The following is a 26256-nucleotide window of genomic DNA, read 5'->3' as shown; positions in this document are numbered from 1 at the left end:
CCACCGCCACCACCGCCACCTACATCTCATTCGGGTCTTGCTCGTACTGGCCCACCTTCGGCACCCCCACCACCTCCACCTCCGCTTCCTAAGGCTAATATTTCAAATGCCCCCATGCCACCTCCACTTCCTCCTTCATCTGCAAAGTTAGGTGCTCCCCCTCCGCCTCCACCACCACCTCCTTCATCTGCAAAGTTGGGTGCTCCCCCTCCTCCTCCTCCACCACCACGTCCTCCTTCATCCGGAAAGTTGGGTGCTCCTCCTCCGCCTCCACCACCACCACTATCCAAGACCCCTGCTCCCCCTCCGCCACCTCTATCCAAGACCTCTGCTCCTCCTCCTCCGCCAGCTTTGGGTCGTGGTACAAGTAGTTGCCCACCACCATTGGGAGCAAAAGGTTCAAATGCACCGCCGCCACCTCCTGCTGCAGGAAGGGGCAGAGCTTCCTCGGGACTTGGAAGAGGCCGAGGTGTGAGTGTGCCTACTGTTGCACCTAAGAAAACCGTGCTAAAGCCTTTGCATTGGTCTAAAGTTACTCGGCCAGCAAAAGGTAGTTTGTGGGCTGATGATACTCAAAAACAGGAAAACCAACCTCGGTGGGTTCCTCTTACACTTTCTTTTAGATAGTTTAGCGTGACATTCACAGTCTCTAGTTCATTGATAATAGTAAAACAAATGTTATCAGTCGTTCCAGTTCTGTCTTGCAAATTTTCTTATCTCCCAGTAGCTGGTATGTTTGCTGAAGCTAATAATATGATTTTATGAATCTTCATGACAGTGCCCCTGAAATAGATATATCAGAGCTCGAGAGTCTGTTTTCTGCAGTTTCAGATACCGCTGCTAAGAAAAGCACAGCTCGCAGGGGTTCGAGTATCAGCAAACCTGAGAAAGTTCAACTGGTGAGGCAGCTCAGTTTCACCTCTTTACATATCTAACATTTGTTATATATAAATTCAATTCTGTAAAATTTCCAAATATTATCAATTTATCATGTGTAGGATTTATTTAAGCAGCTATTGCCTACAGCTTTAGAGTTCATGAAGTAAATAGTTATTTGACGATCCAATTCATTGGTTACCAGAAAACATTGACACTTGATATACTTTGCAAATTCCATTTATTCCATCAAATGGGTAGTCTATGACTAATATAAACGAATATGATTGACGCCTCTTGGTATACTTATCTTCTAGTCCTAAGTTTTGTGTGTGTGTTTGTATCAGGTTGACCTTCGAAGAGCAAATAACTGTGAAATAATGCTTACGAAAATTAAGATTCCTCTGCCAGATATGCTTGTAAGTTTTTGCTCTCGGTTTGCTCATCATTTTAGCATTGAAACAATAATTGTAAGGCGGACGTTCAGAGTTTACATTTCTTTTTGTAACTTTTTTACCTAGTTGCATCTCTTTATATCATGTTTACTATGTCTACTAACTGAGAATTTCATATCTGTTTCTTATCTTAGAGCGCAGTTCTAGCCTTAGATTCGTCAGTTCTGGACATCGACCAGGTTGAAAATCTCATCAAATTTTGTCCGACGAAGGAAGAAATGGAATTGTTGAGGGTAAATCTTAAAGTTTATTGTCATACTTCTCTGTAGAGTACCAGGTTCATAGGTTCTGTTTGGCTTCAAAACGCAAGTTTCTTTCAGCAATTCCTTAATGCCTAAAGTTAACTTGTTCTGTTTTTGTCTTCAGAATTATACCGGTGACAAAGAAATGCTTGGAAAGTGTGAACAGGTTTGTTCCAGTTCTTGGAGCGTTGGATGGTTACATGTTTATAATCTGTGTTCTGACTCTTAACTTTGCAAAATGTATCAGTTTTTCATGGAACTAATGAAGGTTCCACGTATAGAAGCAAAGTTACGAGTGTTTGGCTTTAAGATTACCTTTGCTTCTCAGGTATAACTATTAAAACTTTCTGCATTTGGTCTCTCCTGTCTTAGGCATGTTGTGGTGATCTTATTTTTTTGCTCTTTTCAGGCGGAAGACTTAAAAAGCTGCCTGAATACAATAAACGATGCTACTAAAGAGGTATAGTGGAGAGTGAGAGCTTCTAAGTTATGGAAATATATCCCCATCTTGATAATTAAGTATTATTATTATCATGCAACAGGTGAAGGAGTCTGCAAAGTTGCGTCAGGTTATGCAAACAATTTTAACACTAGGAAATGCTCTGAATCAGGGAACTGCAAGAGGTGTTACCTTTATATTCCTATTGATTTCAAGTTTTTTTTTAATGATTTTTCTTGTAGCATCTGTTGGTAATGTAGTGTGCCTTTTGTGTTGCAGGGTCTGCTGTGGGTTTCAAACTGGAGAGTCTTCTTAAATTATCTGATACTCGTGCAAAAAATAACAAAATGACTTTGATGCATTACTTATGCAAGGTAGAAGCACATACCTTTCTTATCTCAATAATACTTTTTATTCAGTTAGTTTTTTTAAGATGAACTTTAGGTAAATTTTCTTTTTTTGCTGTTTAGCTTGTTGGTGAAAAAATGCCAGAGTTGCTGGATTTTCCCAGTGACCTTGCTCACTTGGAAGCTGCATCAAAGGTACCCTTGTTATTCATGCTTGCATATGAGCTTTCCGTCTTCATAATGCACTTGCCTTAATAGTTTCTAAAAATTGCAGATTGATTTCAAAACGTTGGCTGAAGAAATGCAGGCGGCAGCTAAAGGCCTTGAAAAGGTTGATCACGAACTCATGGCTTCAGGAAACGATGGTGCAATATCTCTGGGCTTCCGAAAGGTGAGCTACATGTTAAAAGTTGTTCTTAGTGTTGCTCATATGGGTTTCTTGGTTAATTCATAGGCTGATGATAAGAACCAGAAGGTATTCGTAGCTTCTAAATGAGATCACTTCATGTTTTCAGGTTTTGAAGGAGTTTCTTGCTACCGCTGAAGCAGAAGTGAGGTTGCTTGCTTCCTTATATACAGAATCGGTGAGTTACTTGTACTCTTTGAGGACATGCAGTTCGAAACTCATGTTCCAGTCCTAATATTGATTTGTTATTTTGCAGGGAAGAAATGCAGATTCCTTGTGCCACTACTTTGGTGAGGATCCAAATAGATGTCCTTTCGAACAAGGTACATGCACCAAGTCTATTCTTATAGATTGGTTAAAGCCATTATGTGTTAAATGCAACTACTCATTTCTATTCTGACCATTGTTCCTATCTGCAGTGACCAAGATTCTGGCTCTTTTCATGAAAACTTTCATCAAATCACGAGAGGAGAATGAGAAACAAGCGGAGGCTGACAAGAAGAAGCTGGAGAAAGATACAATGAAGGAGAAGCCAATGTTAAAGAAAGACGGTGCTGATCCATAGACATAGAACGTGAACAGAGGTCGGTCTTTAAAGAAAGACCCGAGTGTTTCAGATCGATGAAAGCTTTGTTTTATAGTACACAATGTTGCACATAACAATCAAGAAGCAGAGATCTTTCGTAGATCGTAGAAAAAGTAGACAGCTTCTATGATGTTTATATGGAAGTGTAAACTCTCTTTGATCATCACTTCATTGATGTAAAATCAGAGGTTCTTGTCAATGTTGTAGAAGATATTTGAATTTTTATAGAACCCACTCAAAGTTATTATCTTTAACTGTGCAGATAAAAACAATTTCTGTTCAGAGAGTAATAATTTTTTACATTCTACTTGTCTGCATAAACATAATGCAGAGAAATAATCAGAAGCAGTGACCTTGTTCCAACAAATTCTACATCATTTGTTCTAACACAAGATTTTTGCTTCTTCTTCTTTAAGCATGTCTAGTTGTTTATTTCAGTTTTGCAAAGATGAGGACTCAAGACAGAGTAGGGGAAAGCTCATCTAGAGGAGCAGATGGTTAGTCGAGAGGTTTTGTTCTCTTCGTTACCATCAATTTCAATCCTTCTGTGTTGTGTATCCTATTAGTCATTTTCACCTGTCCATCCACAAAACAAATAAAGAACTATTCGTTGATGATTTTTTTGGTTTGCATGTGAAGTCTTATCTTAATTCAGTTTTGAAATCATTGATCTGTATTGAGAGAAAATAGGAATGGTGGTAGCTGATAAGACTATACCGAAGGAGCTCCTGGTGCAGTCTGAAAGTAAAATCTTCGAATAAGCATTGCAATTGCCACCACCACATTCTACAAAACAGAGATTTATGTTACTGTAAGACATTGAAGCAGGTACTCTCATATGTAACAAGTACTGATTGATGTCAATTGTGTCTTTACCTCAAAAGAAGCAAACGTGTCGCTTATGCATTTCCCCGGCCCTCCACCAAACGGCAAGTAACTGGAGAAGCAAAGTTTACCCATATAATCAACTCTAATGAATCTGAGAAGTTGCAAGCAAAAGATGGGCTTATTACCTGACGTTTTGGTTTGTCTCATTTTGGGTTTGGTCCATCTAGAGGCCATCTCTCAGGATTGAACTCGTCTGCGTCATCCCAATGAAGATATCCTCTCTCATATTAGTTCCAATCACAATCTTTTCTCAAAACTAGTAAGTTGCATTCTTGAATGCAGACAAATTAAAACCACAATTTTTGAAGTTTCTGTGACCTTTTTATGGGATACTCTCCAAAAATGTCGTTCTCTAGATGATATCCATAACCACCGGTACTAATCCGTCGTTCTCTGATCCGTCTGTCTAGAGAACGATGATCTCAGGACTGGTGGTTGTGGATATCATCTCAATGACTGCACAACATCAAAACAAAACAGGTGTCCCTAGACTTCTATAGAATGATTTAAGATACAGCAGACTCGAAATTTCCAAACCTAAACATTTTTTTAACTATAGAAGAAGAAGATGAGGACATGTAATGAATGCCTTTAACCTAATCCATAGCTGTAAGCGAATAAGATGATCACGTGTAATGAATGGCTTTAACCTAATCCATACCTAAAATGATTTTTAATGTGAAATACTTATAATATTTTATATGGCTATGATTTCTAACATTTTAATAATATAAATTAGATTTTGATCCAACGCATGTGTGTTTTCAAATTAAATAAATGTTTGTTAAATAAATTTTTATATAAGATATTGTATAGGTTTAGGCGCATTTAACCGAAACCGAAAACTGAACTGTACCAAACTGAAAAAATCAAAACCAAAATTAAATTGAATTTCATAAATAATCGAACAAATCATATATTTCTGGAACAAAAAAAATGAGACTGAACTGAGAACCAAATGGATACCTAAAAATTTAAAATACAAAATATATACTTACAAATATTAATTATATTCAATTTTTAAAATAAACCAAATATCATAAAAATACTATTTATGAACCGAATTACCCGAAAAAAAAACAAATTACCCAAATATTTTTTATTCAAAATATTAAAATTATCCAAACTATCCGGTGTTTTTATCCAAACAATCCGAATTACCCTATATTTAAACTAAAAAGGCCAAATTGTCTGATATTTTTATCTATAAATCTGTAATTACCCGTAAATCGATGGGTGATCTGATATGCAATTCAAATCGAATTAAATTTTTATATTTCGAGTATTCTAATATATATTCATAGATGTTTAGATGAATAGTGGAGATATTTTGGACACGATGCTCCAATTTTTCAAAAGTTAGCTATACAAATTTTTAATGAAAATAATTTTTTATCTAGTTGTAAGCGTAGTGGATCAATATTCGAAAAGATGCATACTAAAAAAAAATAGATTTAAGCATTAATTATTCATATATGTCTATTACAATTTACATTTACAAAAAATATAATTGTTTGTTTGTTTAGTTTATTTTTGTTGTTGACATGTTATTAGAATCCTTTTGATGTTTTGTTTTTGGCTTATTTTAAATTTTAAATTTTAAATTTAATTTCATTATTCACATTAAACATTTAAATATTTTTTAATTTTAATTTTTTAATATTATTTTATTATGTCCAATTCCTAATTTGTTACAATTTGGTATGTATAATTGTATTCTAAACTAATTAAAATATCGATTCAATGACCCAGTAACTCATAAAATAATCTGATTCAGTGTCTGGATAGGGTTTCGCTGGTTTTAGATCAAAGCCATCAGAGCTTCTCCATGCAATCGGTATGAAAGTATATGATACACTCTTGCGTGAAATCAAGCTGAAGGCCAGCTTTACATATAAAAACAATTAGGTGAACGATGGCAGCACACATGTGCACGCAGTAATATAATTTTTAGTTTTGATGTTTACATTTTTATGATTATAACATTTGTGGTTCAACATTTTTGAATCTTTCTAAACATTATTACTTTTCAACCATTATAGATTGATGTTTAAATTTATCTTATATATGTATGCAATAAATAATCCATGCATGTTTATATGTAGTACTCAGAAATTGATAAACTTTATATGAAAATACAACATTTGAAGTCCGGTTTACAAGTATTGATTTCGTAAGATAACAAGAAAAAACCAGGAAAAAACAAAAATAGTCGGGTAGAAGAAGTTTGCATTTCATATACCGAGAATGGTTCGGATCTGATCCGGTGGATGTCGAGCGAGGGATTTCGGATCTGGATACCCGTTTTGTTGATCCGTTACGGCTCGGTATATAACTTCATAATCTTCAGCTAACGTTTTGGCCACCCGCACGCAAGCTTCGGACCTGAGTTTAGGGACTTGTATCTGCTCGAACTCAGGAAGAGTGCCTTCGCTTCCCAAAACGAGGCCGAAGAAGGCCTTGAGGCATTCTGACAGCACTGCGGGTGATGTCTCCTGTCGTCCAGACAAAGCAAGTTCAGTTGTGGTGTAAGAGCGGAAGATTTGCATTTTGTCTGAAAGACCGCATCTTTGGAGGAGCGGGTCGACTTCTTTCTGGACCAGGAGGTTTATGTGGTTCTCGATCATTGATCCGATGTTAGTTACGTACTGTGACGCCACATCGTGTCTTAGCAACGGTTGTTGGATGGCGCATAAACAGTTGATGAGGAATATCTTCGAGGGTGTTTCATTGTTCTGTAAGAACGAGATAAATCTTGAGAAGAGTCTTTTCTTGAGTTAAAAGGAATGTAACGGATTATATATATATATATATATACCTGTGGTGGGGACGAGCTGCTAGAGAGTAGAGCATCTACTGATGTTAACTGGCTTGAGTCGGAACTTGTTCGGCTTCGTCTGGTTAATTGGCCGCTCATTTTCGACTTGTGCGCCTCAGCTGCTTGCTCACACATCTGTGGAGTTTCAGAAAAGTTCAAGAATTTATCTTCAATGCACAATCATGGCTTTTGATGGACAAATGATTTATACCTTAATGATAGGGTCGAGCAGTGCAGAGAGGACGGGATCAAATGCCGGTTTCTCTCCTGAAGCGGAAACCATCATGCTATTGTAGTTCTCGATTATCTCAAGAGTTAAAGAAACTCCTTCTCGGACAGCTGGAGGCGGAGAGAGATCAATAGCTACTGGTGGAGGGTATCGTAGAAGCTTCTCCCCTCGGGTTTTAAGAATGTCGAAGAAGGTTTTCTGTGCAGCATCCTTAACCATCCCAATTGTATTACAGAGAGCAGTGTCTCGCCCGAGTAAGTCTGAGATCTGCAAGGTGAAGGGAACAACGGGGTGATGAAATCTAATAGAGCGATAAATGCTTGTAGTATAGCAGAAGAGGTCAATAATAAAAAAAACTCACAGTGTAGCTGTAGAACTCCAAGGTGTTGGTGAGTTTATAAGAAATAATAAGACTTGGTTGTGACTGCAGCACTTGCTCGACTCTCACTTTAAATGGCCTGCAAACTCCTTCGAAAATTCTATCCAGAACAAATGTAAAATCAGATTCTGCTGCCTTTAGGGAATCATTCTCAGCCGTATTCTTCGCCGTTGATTTATAATCTGCTGAGTCTATGTCAAATAAAGCATGAACAAGTTCTCTTTCTGATGCCAAAGCCTGCACCCAAAACAACAACCACCTTAGGAAAAAGAAGCACAACAACATGATATATTTGGTCTGAAGATCATGACAATGAATTCACACACTATACTGATAACAGAAGTTTTCATAGCCAAAATAAAACAATCATTCTAACATCAGTCGCATTAGGACTCAAAAGAGAAGAAAAAATGGTCACAAACCTGATGCAGCCACCCAAGCATGTCTCCAACATATCGTAAGGGGTCATGGGCATGAACTTCAATAGGTCTAGGCATTCCTCCAGGTCCTCCACGTGTAAGAGCGCTAATAAACCTTCTAAATAAGGCATTATGTCTCAGATTCCCTACCTGCATGATTTCCGCAAACATGCCCCAGTATCATTAAAGTATAAACAAAGAGTAGACTTGAGTAAAGTTGAAAGACTAACCTCCTCTGCACAATATTTGAAGAGCGCGGGTTTCTCCTTAAGACAGCGAACAGCAGTCCTCAAAAGGTCACCCACCTCTGGGTTATCCGTATCACCCAGTTTCCTACACTCAGCCTGAACCCACCTAGAAGAATCAACTTTTTTTCGGTTATATATTGATAGTTATGAAACCTCAAAGCTCACAGCCAACAAAAAATATTATTCATAGTAAATCATCTCTTGGACATGGCTAAAAATCTCTAGCAAACTCATAGGTGTGGTAACTGGTAAAGAAACACCGTTGAGAAGTTCAGGAAGAGACGACCAAACTATATTTAGGGTCCAAAATAGCAATGACGAATTCATGCTAGTTCCAAATACTAACCAAGTTTCAACCAACAAAGTAATCTTTTGGAAAGAAGAAGCAGAAAATGTACCTGCAAAGACGCTCATACGCTCCTTCTTGGTACATAGCCATTACTCCCATCAACTCCAACCCAGCTCGCTGCATACACATTCCTTATAATCAAACACTAAACCACTCTGAACGCAAGACAAATGCAAGTTTGGAACTTGTTTCGGAATAAGTCACCTGATGATGCGTCCTGAGAAGCAATTTGCAATTGGAATGAATCTCCTGAACATGAGACAAGGCTTGGAAGAAACTCTCATCCAATTCATCTTCCCTAAGCGCTTTAATCTGCATCAATCAACAACAATTTCAGATCTGATCACCATCAAGATACAAACGCACTCCCTCACCTCTTCGTTCGATAGCTGATAATCACGAAGAAAGCAACCAACGATCTCCTGCCTCTGAGTAGTAACCTCAAGCTCTTGCTTCAGCCTCTCAGTGGTACTGATGATATCGCTTGTGGTCTCCGCTGAGCTGCTTAGCGCCGCCGCGATCTTGTCGCAGCAATCGGCCAAAGCGTTCACTTCCTCCTCCACGCGATCCAACGCGATCTGAGTCGAATCGGCCGCGCTAAGGAACTCGCTGTTGATCTGGAGCGCGCGCTTCTCGATCGTCGATCTGAGGTTCCGCCGCGCGTGAGCGCTGTTCTCGTCGTAGAATGAAGACAAAGCGTTTAGCGACGCCACCAGATCCGGAGTATCCGTACGGCATTCTAGTACCTTCTTCAGCTTCCGAGATAGTCCGGGAGCTAATCCCACCGTCGAAGCCATCGTCACCTCTGCTCCGTTTCGTTCTCTTCTACAAACGATCTCCCAGCATTTGCCTTCTTCTTCTTCTTCTTCGATCTCAGATGATTTTCTCTCGCCTACACTGTCGGATCTGATTTGCTACTATGATGGGCTGGATACTTTGTTCGCTAGGCCCATATAACTTCTTTAGATATTCCCCTGGTAAGATAGGCCCGTATAATATGTTGGTTAAGACCCATCACCAACCAATCCTGCTGTATAATTTATGTTTGATATGAATGTAAATATCATTTTAAGAAATCAAAGTTGAGATACTACAGCATGAGATTAACAAATTATAATAAGACTTCTAAACATAATTTCACAGCAAGAAATAATGACGTGGAGGTAAAACCGATTGGTACTTAAAACCGTTTAGCTAGCTTAGTAGCGAACGTCTGTACAAGTAAAAACCAGAAAGCATATATAGTATTAAACGGTTAAAACCATTATAAGCACTTAAACGGTTAAATCTATCAAGTTACGTTTTAATACTAACCGGTACATGCTTGTTCCAATGTCAAGCGACTTGGGTCAAATCTATTGGGAACAAAAATAAATCACGCATCCTAGCTGCTAAAACTTGGTTGGACACGATAGGTCAAGGTCTAATACGCAATAAAACCAGTCATACACTAAAAGTAAACCTAATCATCACATTATGGCCTAAAGACTATGTAATATGGTTACTCTGCTAACTTTCTTGTAACTCCAATCCGAACCTTTCAAAACCCTAAAGCGGCGATTTTTTCCTCTCCCATACCTCTTCAACTTTTTCCTTAGATCTAAGGCCTTCTCCGGTCCGGCGGCGCTTCTCGCTGGTACCTGATGTTAAGAGTTTTCAAGGCTCCTAAACAAATGTTGTAATATAAAAGATTATCGAATCAATCCTAGGTGATTCTAAAGCAAATAGAATGCAAGTTCATTCTTAAGCTAAGTGCAATCCGGTTTTAAAGATGGTATGAACTAAGAACTAATAAGTTAATGCAATAAAGTAATGATCTTTCTTTCTGAATATGAAGCAAGAGGACTCATGGGGCTAGGCATTTGATCTTGGGTGATGTTGATCCAATCTAGAGGTAGCAAGCTATCAATCAAACTATTTCCTTATGCCTAGACACTAAGCTAAACAATCTATATCTCTAAATGAATGTTCTTTTGGTAAAACAACTCAAGCATCTAATCTCTTAGGTTGAATGTTACTAAAGCAAACAATGAGAACAAGACTAATAGCAATCTTAACTCCTTTAGCAACTAATCTCTTAGATAAAGCAAGCTAAAAGCATTGAAGAGTTGGTTAAGGCATTTCATCATACACCTTGTGAGCATGAAATGCCTAGAGATTTATTTTAGTATGATCAAGACTAAAATAGCATTGAGAACCCTCAACAAGCAAGGAAACAAGTAGATCTAACACTAAACACCCTAAATCTTCTCTAATCACCCTTAATCACTCTAACCCATGAATCCAAGATTAATCTACTCACTAATAGACATGAATAACCCAAAACCATGGATGATTCAAGGTTAAACATGATTAGAGAGCAAGATAATCACACACACAAAGAATATAGATGGAGAATGATTCAAGATCCAAATTTTCTTTAAAGAGGTTTATGTGTTCTCAAAGAGAAAAGAAGATAATTCCCAACTTTGGGATCTACAAAGTATTTATATGTCTTTGGTAAACCTAATGGTTTCCATTAAAAAGTCTAAAAAGCCCTTTAAAAACACTAAAATTCGACCAGCTGAAAATGTGACCCGGGTCGCCCAACCCGCGCTGGTCTACCCGCGCTGGGTCGTCCGCGCGGGTCGTCCAATCCGCGCTGGGTCACCAACCCGCGCTGGGTCGTCATGGGTCATCCGCGCGGGTCGTCCAACCCGCGCTGGTCTATCCGCGTCAGCTTCCGTCGTCCAGCCTTCTTCACCCGCGCGGGTAAGGGAACCCGCGGTGGTCTACCCGGGTTCGACCAAGGTTGATATGCCTCTAGTAAATCGATCATAACTCCTCCAATACAGCTTTAAATGATTTGAAACCACTTCCATTAGAAAGCTAACTCAATTTACTATGTCCTCCCAAAATATTAGCAACAGAAGATATCTTTAAGACTTTCCTCCATGTTCATCTTTCACCCTTTTGCACCAGAAATGTCGCAAAACACCTCCAAGAACTCCATAGGACACACCAACACCTGATAAAGACTTATGAATGCAAAATGGATCCTAAAAATGCCTAAATATATTCTACATGATCAAATATACAAGAATGGATTATTAAAAACATGTAAATATGCAAGATATCAGTACTGTGAGAGGGTCTCCTCTTATCATTAACCTTTTCAAGTTTAATTTTTTCTTAGGTGTATGTTCTTCGACGTTGCTGGAAGTAGATATAAGTTATGTTTGTTTCGGTTGTGATCTTGTGTGTGGTGTGTGGCTTCTTGCCTCCTCCTCCGAAGATATGGATTCAGATCCGGAATAGAGACTCAAATCTCAAAGAATCTCATTTCGGTTTTCACCTATGTTGATCTTTTTAGATCAAATGTATATGGTGTGGTGGTTTGTCATGGTTTTCGGTTGTACTAAGAAGGATCTTGTTGGTGGGGCTTCGATTGTCATGTTCGCGGTGTGTAGTCACATTAAAAGCGAGTGGAAGACCCATTCACATATGTGGTTTAGCCACCAGAGAAGTGGTGTATCTTTTGGCATTGTCAGGGTGTGGAGTCGCATCAGAGGCGCGCGAAGAGCCCATTCACAGTCCAATAGCATATTTTCTTTGGATATGGAGAGGCTCTACTTCGACGGTTATATATTGCAACCATGCCGGTTTGGTTTTCTCTTTGTCGGGTTTTTCTTTCAGTCTCTAGTCGTTCTTGTCGTTTTATTTTGGCTCCAGTCATTTACTTTAGAGTTTGAGTTGTCATGATTGGTTTGTCCTCGAGTCTTTAGCTCTTGCAAGCGTTACCCTTTTGTGGGTTATAGGAATGCTGCAAGGATTGAGGAGTTCTTAGGTCTTGTAGCTTCAATAGATTGGGAGCTCTTTAACAAGACTTTGCAGAATTCTCTAGTCCACTGGTTGATAGGAAAGAATGAAAATGGTAGATTAATACCCTGGTGGTCTCATTTCAGCTGGTTCTTATACCTTAACGGTTCAAGGTTTATTACTTAATTTGGTGCGTATTGGTATTAGTTTTATTACTTTGGTGCCTACAGGCATCGATTGTCTTTATCAGCTACTGTTTTTTTTTTCCTTTTTTGTACTGGTGTATGTTTGCAGTACTTGGTTTGTGCATCTATGTACGACCATTTTTGTCATGAACTCTATATTGAAATGAATGAGATTAAGCGTCAAAAAAAAAAGAAAGACTATATAATATGGTTTGAGTACTTAAAGATTAACCTCTGTTACCTGCAAAATTAATTGTAACGTTTGATCAAATAATGTGTTTCTTTAATCACTTTTGTTAATAATGGGCGGTGCAAAGTTAATTAAGGATAGTGTAATATAAGAGTGCAACAAAATAATAATTAATAGAAAAGGGGAAAACAATGGTGGACGACTTGTGCTAGCTACAACAACAGAAGAAGATGATTAAGACAAATAATGATTAGGTCTATAAATAGTCCCAAGTGGGTTCACGGTCCCGACCAGGCTGGCCTATATCCTCGAAAGAACACACGCCTATGTCTTAGTTTATATGAATAATATTAGGCATTTAAGTATGAGAAAGATCATTATGGTAATTAAACAACTAGTAAAAGCATGAAACTATTACTTATTTGTATCTATAGAGTGTCGACATAAGTTGAACGTGTGCATGTAAGTCGAAAACAATATTTTTTTGTAAAGAATTTACCAGTGACAAAAATGTCATGAAACAGAAGAAAAATATAAAACTAAGTGCATTATATATATAAGATGTATGAGATAAACCAATTTCTACCGGGACAGTGAATGAATGTCATTTCATGAGTGTATTCAACACCATCGAAGCGAATTTTAAGTTTATAATAAACATCACCAATACAATAAATAATCAATTTAATTAGGTTGCATTCATGATCACGACAAGAATCGATTACTGTACATATTAACAACATTCTCTATGGTTTCTTTTCTATCATAAATATGTGTATCGTGCACCTTAGACAGGGCCAGTTCTGGGCAAAACCTAACGAAACATTGGCCTTAGACCCCCAAAAATTTTGGAAAAAATTACATAGAAAAAAGCTTCCAAAAATTTTTTTTAGGCCCCCAAATTTACCAAAACAATTTTTTTAACTGTAATTTTTTAAAAACCGCCTGCAGCCCCCTAAATCTCGGAGCCGGTCCTGCTTATAGACAATCTTAATTCTGAGATTTCAATATTCTTTTGTCCAAATTCAAAGTTACACTTTTCTAACTTGTTTAATAATGCGTTTTTGACGTCAAACACACATCTTTAATAATCGAACATATTGGCCGCTTCAACAAAACTAACTAGTGGGAGGAACCAAATAAAAGGGTTTCTCTTTATGAGCTCCGCGAGCAAGAAATTCGTTCTTTTCTACATTTTTTTTGTATCGTTCGGTTCATAAACAATCCAACGGAATAAGCCAAAATTGAAGAAAATATTATACGTTAAAGTATACTCCAATCCGACAATCATACATCCAATTGTTAACTATTTATATGCATGTATATTTTCACACGGACTAACGCTTTTGCAGCCTGATAACTCATCATCTGTTACCGCATATTTTTTTATATGGGTTTAACCCGCTGGTTCCTTTTTTTTTGTCAACACCATTGGGTTCCTTTAGAATCAATATAGTTAGTTTCATGGGAGTTTTTCAAGTATGACTCAAAATTTGAATTTAAAAACAAAAAACTCATGTTTTTTAATTGAAATTTTTATTTGCCATATTAATCCTAAAAGTTCGAGTTATTCGCGAAAATGCCATTGTTTCTTTTTTCCGAAAACGAGTGTTTTACTCATTCATTCTCACCTTCTTCGTTTGTTTATAACAATGTCATTGTCATCAAAACACCAACCACCATGAGCAACCAAATTCAAGCTCTAAATGTACCTAAAATCAACATATATACATCTTCATATCCTTATTTTTTTACAGACATAAACAATTTACCTTTCCTTTATCTCCTATTTCATCTAAAAATCCTAAATTTTTATTTCAACAACTACAAGCTTATTAGAGTTCATGATTCATGGTCAAGAATGAGTGACTTCTAGAGAAGTCTTCTTCGCGAAAAAGATCTGAAAAAATCAAATATTATTTTTTGAAAAAAATCAACAAAGTTAGAAAACTTCTACAAAAGTTTTCCAATGAGAAGACTTCTCTGGTCATAGTTTTGCAATTGATTTTTTGTGTGTGTGTTTTAGAACTTCTGTAGAAGTTTTCTAACTTTTCTTTGTTAACAAAAAAAAAGAAAAGATTTCTCGAGAATTCTTCTCTGATAAACAAGTTAGTTTTGCAATTGATCAAATTTTGTCAGAAATTAGACTTTGTATGGAAGACTTCTTTATTGTTAGATGAAGTCTTCTCAGTGCCGCAAGAAATCTGTGTAGGTCAGTTTGCAGTTGACGAGTAATAGGAAAAACTTTAATATTAATGAGAGTACTTTTTATGAAATCTTCTCGAATTTTATTCTTTTTTTTTGTCAAATCTTTGGTTACGAGAAAAGTCTTCTCTGAAAAGTCAAATATAGTCAATTGCAAAAGTAACCTACTCAGACTTCTTGTGACAGTGAAAAGACTTCATGTGAACGTAAGGCTTCTATAAAAGTCTTCTCCAAGAAGTCTTCTAAAAAAAAGTCAAATATCTGCATAACTAACCTTATAGAGAAGTCTTTTCTAGTATTTTCGAGGATTTTTCACATTCAAAAGTAAGCCAATGTTTACAAAGGAAGAATTCTTTAGATGTCTGATATAGGGTAGACTTCTTAAAAAATATTCTTTCGTAAATTTGCAATTGAAAAAATGACGTAAATGGAAGACTTCTTAAGAAGTTTTCTATGTCAATCTTTATTATACACTTCAATTTTCTCTAAAATTAAAATGATTTTTTAAAAATTTTCATGTTAATTCATGTATATTGTATTAACTGCAAAGCGATTTCATCCGCCAAGCTTATGAACCGACATCCTTCATACCTTTGGATGATTTTTCCCAAGCTTGGCGGATTGAATTCGCTACACTAGTCAACACAAGTAAACCAATGCGAGTAACAATTTAGTAACACGAGACATAACAAAATTAGTGAACTAGTCAACACAAGTAATGAAATCAAGCACTCACAATTTCAAAATCAGTTCAAGAAATTAGTAATGAAATTAACAGACACAGCAATCTTGTAGACTAACATCAGTCAAACAATCAATATCAGAGATATAACGACAAGCATGAACCATGAAACAAGACTAGACTAGATTTATCACGAGCAAACATGACAACAATATGACACAATGATTTATCATGAGCAAACAGAAAATGCAATAATACACAATGAATTATTAGTAACAAACAGAACATGTTGTAGTCATCATACTAAGAGAAACCAAACCGAGAAAACATACATAACACGTAGATCTATTTGGTCTTGTTGGTTCTATTACATGGATCTAACGGTCTTACACAATCAATAAACTAAGTAAATACCTTTGGATTTTGGATCTTGTTTTGTTGGTCTTTTAACATGGATTTCTTTCCTTAATTAGCTAACAACCTGCACATAATATACAAGAGTCAAGAGTTAGAGACTTTGAGCTGAGAGTTTGTTGGATTAAGAAACTTTAAAATATTTTCTGAAATGCTTATTTTTGTACATGCATGTCTAATCTGTGATGTTTGGAAGTTAAGTTGGAAGAACCGCTGTTGTCGGAGCTCCATATCTTGTGACAGTGAAAGTTGAAATTGAGTCGCCTTTCACTCCTTCTCTATCAACTTTGTTTTTTTCAAGTGAAGAATGAAATGAAAAATCTGCAATTTGCGGGACATTAGGTTAACCACAAACTCTATTTGGGCCATCCCGGTTTAAGTCCATTCCCGCACGATACCAACCCGCGAAACCCGCAATATTACGAAACATGATATGTCCGGCCCAATACCACTCCGATACAAGCTTTGGCAGGCCAGACCCGCTGTCCAAGCTGTACATCGCCATCCTTAAGTTACATTGTGGCCCATGATAAAACAACATATATGCATTGATGTGGTAAGGTTTTACTTATAAATCCTAGTTGAAAACCGAACATTACTTTTCATTTTTTGTTATTTACTATGTGTATGTGTGTATCGCAATTGACACTTCCACAATGATATAATATGCTAAGAGGGTCGTCTTCACAATGATAACGAAAATAATATTAAATATTTCCTCCACTCACAAAAGAATAGTTTTGGGGACTAATTAGCTAGTAATCATTGAGCACGTATGTTATAGTAATACTTTTTTACTATAGTAGTATTACCCGCCAGTTTACCTTTTTCGTGGTATGAAACTCTAGTTATTCTTTTCTAATATGCACTATGCGGCTGAAGGTTGTTTTTTTTTTGTTTAGTTAGGTTTGTCTGGAATAGAATATATACTATTAAAACAAAATTCTTCAGAGGATTATACCCATAACTTTTTTAATTAATTACAAAAATTTTCATTAATTTTTTCAGTGACTTTTCCAATAATAAACCTGATTTTGTCGGTCAAAACAATAAACTAGATTTGTAAGGACAGTGGATTTGGACCTATTAAAGTAAAATAAGATATATGTTTGCTTTGTTTTCTGGTTAAATTGTTTTTTGCGATCCAACTTGATCATTTTTGCATGTGATAATCAGGTAATAGTGCGTCTCATTTTAATTTTTTCAGCAAATTAAAATATTTGAAAATATAAAATATGGACATTATAACTTTTTCATTATATACACATTACAGATTATATTTTAATAAAAAACTATAACATTTTTTATGAATATAGTAACTTTATGTTATTAAAACTATTTGTTATTCTTTGCTATATTATTTATACGTTAAATAAATAGATATGTAAATAAAATAATTTTCTAAATATTTCTTTCATTTTACTATATTGGTGATTCACAATATGAAGATTTTTTTATTTTGCCTCAATTATTTGAAATGATTTAAAACAGTAATGTAACCAGAACCGAAAAATTCAAAATTTTTAAATATCCATACCACACAAAATATCAAAATATTCTATCACTTTAACCAAAACTCAACTTCGTATATAACCAAAATTGTTCATATATTTCTAAACCAAAAACCACAACCAAACTGAAATCAAAAACCAATAAAAGCAAATTAGAGTCGAACGAAAACCGAAAATATTTATAGCGAAATAAATTAGTTAACAAACAGTTATATCAAATAAGCGCGAATCAAAATCTAGTTTATTAATTAAATATACTACTCTTCTTAAGTTTTTTCTTTTAGGTTTCTGTAGTCAAGTTATAATTAGTACACTTACACTATTTTGGTTTCTAGTGGCAGGTTCAAAAAAGAGAATAGGTTTTCAGCAGCGTTGAATTTTATTGTGTTATAGTTTCTCTTTCAACCAATAAAAAAGATGGAACGAATTAATTCGTTATTATTTTTCGGTTTGCGGAAAAGTGGAAATCAAACTTCTTCTATAAGGTTCAATGAAAAAACAGAGGAAAATGTACACTAAAATTTTGTTTATATTTTTTCTCTTGACTTTTCTTCTCATTCCATTTAGCATTCAATTTTATCAGTCAAAATCTAGAACTCTTAACCTTTGAATCAAAATAAAATGAACAAAACATATATACAAATGGAGAAAAAATCTTGGTACAGGAGTGGAAATAGAATATCTACATGTTCGAAGAAATCGAATAAAATCTTAGCAAAGGAACCGAAAGCTTTATTAGTGATTTGACAATATACATGAATGTGTAATCTTCCTTATTCGAGAGTACATTTATAAAATATAGACTCAAGGATGTTTACAGCATGATGATTCTGTGGTGTGAATTTTTTTTTATTACGTGTGTCAACAAGTGGACAGTAATTAAAAAAAATAAAATAAGAAGTAATCGACTTTACTCACATTTATATAATATATTAAAAAATGACCAAGATATATCATATATCTAATATAATTGTGCTAATGTCGCTGTATTGTCTGTCATGCATATTCAAAATCCGTACATTAAATGCTACCTTTTTTTTTTGAAACTAAAGGCTTACATTAAATGCTACTGATAGAAGAATAATATCACATTCTACTATATATTAAATAAAAAGTAACTTAAGTGATTTTTTATTAGATATCAATTATACAGAGAAAGTTACAAAAAAAACTGTTATAACTTGATCCGTTAAATTTTTATTTAATTTTTATTTATTTTAATGGACAAAAAGTAGCTATAGAACCAATTTGTATTAGTATCCATACAACCAAAATATACACATAATAATTTATGGTAACTAACTCTATGATTTATAGAAAATGTATATAGTGCTTCATAAATTTATTTTTGGAAAAATCTATTTTTAACGAATTTTTGTATCACTATTCTTATTTATCTTTATTAAAAAAATATTTTCATAAATACCTAAAACATGAGGTTTCAATTTTTCTTTTTTTGTGATGCAACCTCAAATTAACCCTAGAACCAACTCTCTCAGATAAGTGATCAGATGTAGCACTTGGTGATTGAATCCACAGGGAGCTGAGACACATAATAGAACAGATCAAATATAAGATTAAGTTAGGCAGATAAAATATTAAAACAATAAATAATGAATAAAGCGGTAAATAAAATAGATAAGTTTGTGTTCACAGATAAAATAGAAGCTAGACTTTCATGTCAGATAATTCAAATTATGATATAGTAGTAATTCTGTGAAGGATGTTAATTAATCACCTTAGCAATTCTAATATCAATAATTCATCATAACCATATAAATCCTAAGTCTAACAAATTAAGTATTCAGACATAATTAAACAAGACATAAAGATAAACTGAATGAATTGCATAATTAGATTAGAGATAGAAAAATCAGAGTTTCAATAAGATACTCTGAATGAGTTATGGGATCTTCTCTCCAAAAGCTTAAGCTTCTAAGAAAACTATAAATATTTGTACGTGTTGTTTCTTACCCAAACAATAACACAACTTATATAATCTAGATCAAAACTTGTTAGGGGCATTCTTGTAAATTGTGTAGACTTCTGGGCTCAAATCTTGATCATGGCTCGTAAGGCTTCTCGAATCAGGTGTCGATCGACACCAAAGATGTGTATCGACAGACACTTCCTCTAGATATTGACTCTGTCTCTTATTCATTTTCTCAACTACGAGTTTTGCTCCAGTTAAGCTTCATTTAGCTCCATAAACTGCACAATGTTATCTATACATGTAAAGACACTAAAATACGCATCAAACATAACAAGTGGTCAAGTCCGTAGTATATCATTTTTCAGAAACTTAAAGAGACTCAAAAACATGAGGCTCCATTAAAAAAACAAAAAGCAAAAAGATGACAAAAAAAACATTAACAAAACAAAAGACTCTTCTACCATTACTTAGATTTATAGATATAAATAAATAATAAAAACAAAGAAATATTCTAATATAGTTTTTGAATTCAACATTTTTAATTTCAACTTTTTATAATTTTTTTACTTTTCATTTTTTTTAAACATTTTTATTGGAATTTGAAAAAAAAATTAAAACTATTTTTATAAATTTTATTTAAAAAATTTAAGTATTTTTTAAAAAATTCTAATCTCCAACCTCCAAAACTTGACCCTCAAATCTAAACCCTAAATATAGATTAGTTAACCATAATAATATAAATGTTTATTTAATTTCTTAAGACTAAAGGTAAATGTGGTAATATAAAAATAAAAAATGGTATTAATAATGCGGTAGTTTAAGCAATTTCTCTTCATTTTTTTAACAATCAAGTATTTATAAACTATATACATATTTCAAAAATGATTAATAGAATTGATATAGTAGTTTTATATTCCTATATAATTGGTATGTTATTCATGTTTTGTACTTTTTGGTATACGAATATGTAGAGAATCAAGATGATGTAAACTAAAAAGATGTTGTGTAACAATTATATTTTTGTAACTTTTAAACGTATTAAAAAAAAACTGTAACAAAAAATTATTTAAAAAAAACTGAATTATGAATGTTTTTATAACTATTTTAATACAATTATCAATACAAAATATTTTATAAAAAAAACTAAAATAGTCATATTTATCTATTTAAAAAAAACTATACAATAATTAAATTGAATAAATATATAAAATTTATTCTTAAAAACTATTTAAGAAACATATTCAATTTTTGATGGTAAAAATATTTTAATTTGAAAAATTACAATAAATATATTACTACAAAACATTAAAATCCGCGAAATCACGGGTACCCATCTAGTATATATAATTTAGGAGAAAACAACCATTAAAATCCTCAACTTTCAAACTAAAGAAAAAAAACTTCAAACTCGTGTTTGAGCCAAACATCCTCAAATTTTAAATTGGCCGTTTTAACCATCATTTTTATGTTGACCATGCCTTTTAAGAAACTTGAATATTTAACTATTAAGCTTGAGTAACGGCCATTAAACCTAAAACAATGTTGTTTAAAAAATCATTTCGTTTTAGAGAAATTCCAAATAGATTTCATCTTTCTCACTCGAAAACCTAATCCACAAATCGATTTCGGAGCCAATCTCTGATGAAGACATACAATGGTGATTTCTTCTGGGACTGGTAATGATTTTCATCAGTTTGATAAAGCCGAATTGTAACTCCCAATTATTTGTCGGGTTTTATGTGACAAAACTCTCAGACTCGACTTCTTATCAAGTTTTACGGTTATTAAAATCAGTTACAGTTATTATTATCAGTTATGTTCTTTGACTATTTGAGTTTCTTAAAAGGCCGGGTCAGTAGAAAATTAGAGTTAAAACGGCTAATATTTAAAAGTTGAGGATTTTAGTTGGAACTTTTTTGCCTTTAATTTGAAAGTTAAAGATTTTAATGACTGTTTTCTCATAAATATAGATATTTTATGTCTTTTTTACAAGCAAGTCTTCTAAAAAAAATGTTGACGACCGAAAAGGACAAAACATATATGTTTCCATAGATTTTCAGTGTTCAAATCAATAATAAATTGAAAAAAAAATCACAAATATTTGGAAACGAGAAAAAAAAAAGAATGCATAATGCTAAACTCAAAAGAATGATAATTTTGGGGAAAACAATTTTAGGTAAATGAAATGACTAAAAACTTTGAGAGTAGAAAGGAGATGATCAGAGAAATAGTCAGAAAATGTGGATGAACCTTACCTGGGTTTTGATGTTAAGTATAAGAATTTTTTACATTTTGAAGCACATTTTCTCTTATCAATTACACCGCAAGACACATTATGCTTGTAAAACACTTTCTAGTGTTCAAAAGACCAAAAACTCCATAACTGAAAAATTTTGTACATTAACATTTTTTATTTTTTCTCTTGTCTTCTCATTCTTTCAACGTGACTTTATTCAAATTTTATCTTCCAATGATTCTATCACTTCTTTTTTTTTTCTCCCGAACACAAAAGTAAAAAAAGGCAAACCGAAAGACTACAACTTATAAATAAATGAAAAGATGTAGAAAAAGAAGAAGGTAGTTTGACCTTCTCATCTTCTAAATCCTAGATTCTCCGAAATTGTCTGATCTTTTAAATCTTTTTAATCGATTCTCGTTTTGTTAGTTTCTTAGTGTTGTTGTGGATTTCAACATCCAGATCTGCAAAGTTACGATTTCATAATCCAGATCTGCAAAAGATGTGGACGGATAGCGTGTGGATGGGGGTTGCGTGGATAAGTGGTGTGTGGATAGCTAGAGCGTGGATGAGTTATGTGTGGATGGTTGAACAGATATTTGGGAACTAGTGGGTGGCTTCAACCTGGGAGATTCTATCCACAAAGAAGATTATCTTTCTTACCTTTCCTACATCGAACACAAACTATAAATTCATGTATTTGATGAAATCTAATCCTCACTTTTTTAAAATTATGTCCACATTTTCTTTGTCCACAATTCATTCATTTATATTTTTTTTTTATGGATGGCTTATCCATCCAATACTATCTACAATATTTTAATTATAAAAACATTTTCTATGCTTTTATTTTTAAATTTCTAAAGTATATATAAATGGATGTCGAAATGTAGAGGATAAAAAGTTAAAATTTATTTATTTATATTTATTAATATTTGAGATAGAAACAAATAAGTAAATGATGTTGAAATTAATAACAAAACTCTCATCAGGGGCATTATTGTCTGATCAAATAGTAAGTGCCAAAAAAGTGCCTCAAATGTTGAATGTGTCTCTGAATGTAAGATAAACTCATAATGTGATCCATGGTGTAAACAACTCTAAGTATAATGATGGTGTCTCTGATTGTATAAAAAGTCGATTACTTAGACCATCTCCAATGTATTCCTCTATTTCTTCCTCTATAATAAAAGTGAGTTTCTCTCCAATGTATTTCTCTATTTCTTCTTCTATAAAATCTTATTCTTAAAAGATTTTTTTTTATATTTTATAACACATTTAACTTATAAATGTTGCAAATTAACTCATTTATTATAACTTTTGATTCTTTTCATAAAATTGCAATATTATTTAAATTAAACATTTTATTACAAAAGACATTAGAAAATAATAATAATAAAACAAAATTGACATTATTTAAACATCATCATTACTATATTTTCCCATAAATGATCAATTAAAGCATTCCGAAATGAAAAATGAATTTTCTTATCCTTAATTTTTCTGACACGACTTAGAAACTCTTGGAACCGGTTATATTCATCATCTGGTATTTGGACTTCTGGAGGTGGAGCTTCTCTTCTAATTTCAATCGGTGCATCGAGATCACGCTCATCCTCAATGGTCATATTATGTAAAATTATACTTGTAGTCATTATATTATGTAGTAATTTTTTTTTCCAGAAACGTCCTTTCACTATAGCAAAACATGATTGTAAAACTCCGAATGCATGTTTTACATCTATCCTACATGTTTCTTGTTGCTGCAAAATATTTAGTCTTTAGACCTATTGACTAATGAATAGTTTGTACTATGGTTGACCATTTTAGATATATACCATCGGCTAAATAATATCCTATATTATATTTTTGCCTTGAATAAAATATTGAACAGGAAGACCACTACCTTGGGCGAGATTGGAAAAAATGTGAGAAGACTCCAGAACATTAGTATCATTATTAGTCCCTGGCAAGCCAAAATATACATGTCATATCCAAGGATCATATCAGCCACAGCTGTTTCAATATGTTGTATTGATTAATATTTAAGTTTAATTTTAATATACTTTCAATATGTAAAATTATGTGAAACTTTTAATAATTAAATTTTAATCAATAGTTTTAATATCAATATAAAATTTTAGATATCATTCATTAGATAAAAAGTCTGACTTTAAATAAAATAATTAGTATGTAAACATAAAATAATTATATATCTTTTTATTTATTTATTTTATTTATAATTATAAAAATTAAAAATTAGTATGTAAACAAAAAGTTGTGCATTTATATGTAAAAATTGTATTTCTTCATAAATATTTATTTTAGTTATAATCACAAAATCTAAATGATTATTTTGTAAATAAAAAATATGTTTCTATTATAGAGAAATTATATTTTTTTCTGAAATATAGAAGAAAAATAACAATCTCTATTATAAGAGAAGAAATAGAGATAAATTGGAGTAGATTTTTTTCTATTATAGCATATAGATGCAAATATATGGATGAATTCGTAGAAGTTACTTAATCTTGGTTAGGGTACCAAATGATGAAGGTTGTATCTGCATCGTTTGAAACTTTGAATTATTTGGACTAATTTGGAAAGGAAATGTCATTTTGAATCCTAATGAAACATTAGCGTTGTTCTCTGAAAATTGTAGAGGTTTTTTTTTTACACACATAGGTCTTCAAATTGTGAAAAAGAAGTTTTTACTAAAATTCTTTAAAAATAGTCAAGCCCCCAAAATCTAAAATCCGGCCCTATATAGAACAAATGAAAAAAGAATTATAGAACCATGGAGAACCAGGGGTTCAGTAACTACGGAGGTTAGAGCACTAACGTGAAAATATTTTTGGTCGGGAGCAATAATGTAATTACTAATTAGGTTCCCAAAATACTGTATACCTCTTAACTTTCTTTTAACAAATACACTTCAGACTTAGATTATGTTCGTTTTTGTATTTGGTTACAATATCTAGATGTACCATCTCAATACAAAATTTGGATGTATTCGTTTTTATACAAGTTTGTATTTACATCTAGATACATAATCTAGATGCTAATTTATTCGTTTTCTATTTTATAATAACATTTGAATATTACTAGTTAATTATAAATACAAAATTTATATAACAAAAAATTAATTAATTATCTTATTTAAATGAATATGTCTAAATTATATTTGAAACAAAATAACTATTAAATTTAAATATTTTTTGGAAAATCTGATTTTAAGGTTTTGACGGTAAATCTGGTTTACAGTTTTTGAAGGAAATCATATTTTACGATTTTGGCGGAATATTGTGATTTAAAAAATTTGGCGCGAAAATTTGATTTTTTTTGTTTTGGCGGAAAAATGTGATTTTGTATTTTGGGTGGAAAATCTAATTTTAAAGATTTGGTGGGGAAAAATATAATTTGGCGGTTTTGGGAAAAAAACTTAATTTTGTAGTTTAGGTGGAAAATCTAATTTTGTTTTTTTGGCGGAAAACCTAATTTTGCGGTTTTGGTGATGTGATTTTACGGTTTTCCGCAAAAACCCGATTTTACTCTTTTGGTGAAAAACTTGAATTTGCATTTTTAACAGAAAAATTATTTTTTGGTTTTGAGCGGAAATTTTGATTTTACAGGATTGATGAAAGACATGATTTTACGATTTTGGTGGAAAACGTGATTTTACGATTTGGCGAAATTCTTTATTTTTTTTACGGAAAACGTGATTTTGCAGTTTGGGTAGAAAATATGATTTTATAGTTTTGGAATGAAAATTTGATTTTTGGTTTTGGTGGAAACATTTGATTTTACGGTTTTGGTGAAAAAAATTGAGTTTGCGGTTTTGGCGGAAAAGCGTAAATTTATGGTTTAGACAAAAAACATCATTGTATGATTTTACGGAAAAACAAGACTTTACAGTTTTGAAAGAAAAACTCAATTTTACGGGTCTGGTAAAAAAAAATCAAAGTTTGCAATTTTAGCGAAAAACTTGATTAACGGTTTTGGTGAAAAATTTCAATTTTATTATTTTAGCCGAAAACTCTATTTTATAATTTCATCAAAAAGTGTATATATAATAAAAATAAGATAAATTAGTTTTTTTTTATATATTGCTGAATGTGATATTTCATTCTTTTGAATTTTGAGATGCAAATGTTGCATTAAAACTCCATATTTTTGCATCATATATATTTGAATTAATGAACTTTTATCTAGATATATTATCTAAATGTTGATGTAATAGTTTGTAAACAAACAACGTCGGAGCATTTGCATCCAGGTGCATCATTCATCATTAAAAACAAATAGTGCTTAATACCTGAATTTACTTTTCATAGTTTTATAACAAATACTAAAGAGTTTTGATGGAATCAAATATAATTAGTGGCTGGGTCACATTATTTTTTGTCACAGGCTGAGTCACA

General features: G+C 33.2%; 3 protein-coding genes across 3 annotated transcripts in view; 1 reads left to right on the top strand and 2 right to left on the bottom strand.

The window, feature by feature from the left end:
- The window catches only part of LOC106344767 (formin-like protein 14), a 6270-nt gene extending 2670 nt beyond the window's left edge, over positions 1 to 3600 (top strand). The window contains exons 6-19 of the mRNA XM_013784079.1: positions 1 to 596; positions 779 to 899; positions 1224 to 1295; positions 1466 to 1564; positions 1698 to 1739; positions 1821 to 1901; positions 1983 to 2033; positions 2116 to 2197; positions 2292 to 2386; positions 2483 to 2554; positions 2634 to 2750; positions 2875 to 2943; positions 3022 to 3088; positions 3185 to 3600. Of these exons, the coding sequence (XP_013639533.1) occupies positions 1 to 596; positions 779 to 899; positions 1224 to 1295; positions 1466 to 1564; positions 1698 to 1739; positions 1821 to 1901; positions 1983 to 2033; positions 2116 to 2197; positions 2292 to 2386; positions 2483 to 2554; positions 2634 to 2750; positions 2875 to 2943; positions 3022 to 3088; positions 3185 to 3330 (1710 nt within the window). The 3' untranslated portion in view covers positions 3331 to 3600. The remainder of the gene's footprint in view (positions 597 to 778; positions 900 to 1223; positions 1296 to 1465; positions 1565 to 1697; positions 1740 to 1820; positions 1902 to 1982; positions 2034 to 2115; positions 2198 to 2291; positions 2387 to 2482; positions 2555 to 2633; positions 2751 to 2874; positions 2944 to 3021; positions 3089 to 3184) is intronic.
- Positions 3601 to 3608: 8 nt separating this feature from the next.
- On the bottom strand, positions 3609 to 4808 carry LOC106295124 (protein LUTEIN DEFICIENT 5, chloroplastic-like). Its single transcript, XM_013730927.1, has 4 exons — positions 4365 to 4808; positions 4228 to 4288; positions 4069 to 4137; positions 3609 to 3927 (listed from the first exon to the last, which is right to left on the bottom strand). The coding sequence occupies exons 1-4, from the start codon at positions 4400 to 4402 to the stop codon at positions 3850 to 3852; spliced, it is 246 nt and encodes an 81-aa protein (XP_013586381.1). The 5' UTR covers positions 4403 to 4808; the 3' UTR covers positions 3609 to 3849.
- Positions 4809 to 6282: 1474 nt separating this feature from the next.
- Positions 6283 to 9478, bottom strand: LOC106295668 (conserved oligomeric Golgi complex subunit 6). Its single transcript, XM_013731635.1, has 9 exons — positions 9056 to 9478; positions 8886 to 8993; positions 8731 to 8798; positions 8315 to 8438; positions 8088 to 8234; positions 7648 to 7902; positions 7269 to 7553; positions 7058 to 7192; positions 6283 to 6974 (listed from the first exon to the last, which is right to left on the bottom strand). Exons 1-9 carry the CDS (start codon positions 9476 to 9478, stop codon positions 6474 to 6476), a joined length of 2046 nt encoding a protein of 681 aa, XP_013587089.1. The 3' UTR covers positions 6283 to 6473.
- Positions 9479 to 26256: the final 16778 nt, after the last annotated feature.

The sequence above is a fragment of the Brassica oleracea genome, chromosome C5 (assembly GCF_000695525.1).
Source record: "Brassica oleracea var. oleracea cultivar TO1000 chromosome C5, BOL, whole genome shotgun sequence".
In the NCBI taxonomy this organism is placed as follows: Eukaryota; Viridiplantae; Streptophyta; class Magnoliopsida; order Brassicales; family Brassicaceae; genus Brassica; species Brassica oleracea.
The sequence above is the reverse complement of the archived record's forward strand: the minus strand, read 5'-3'. Positions and strand labels throughout refer to the sequence as shown.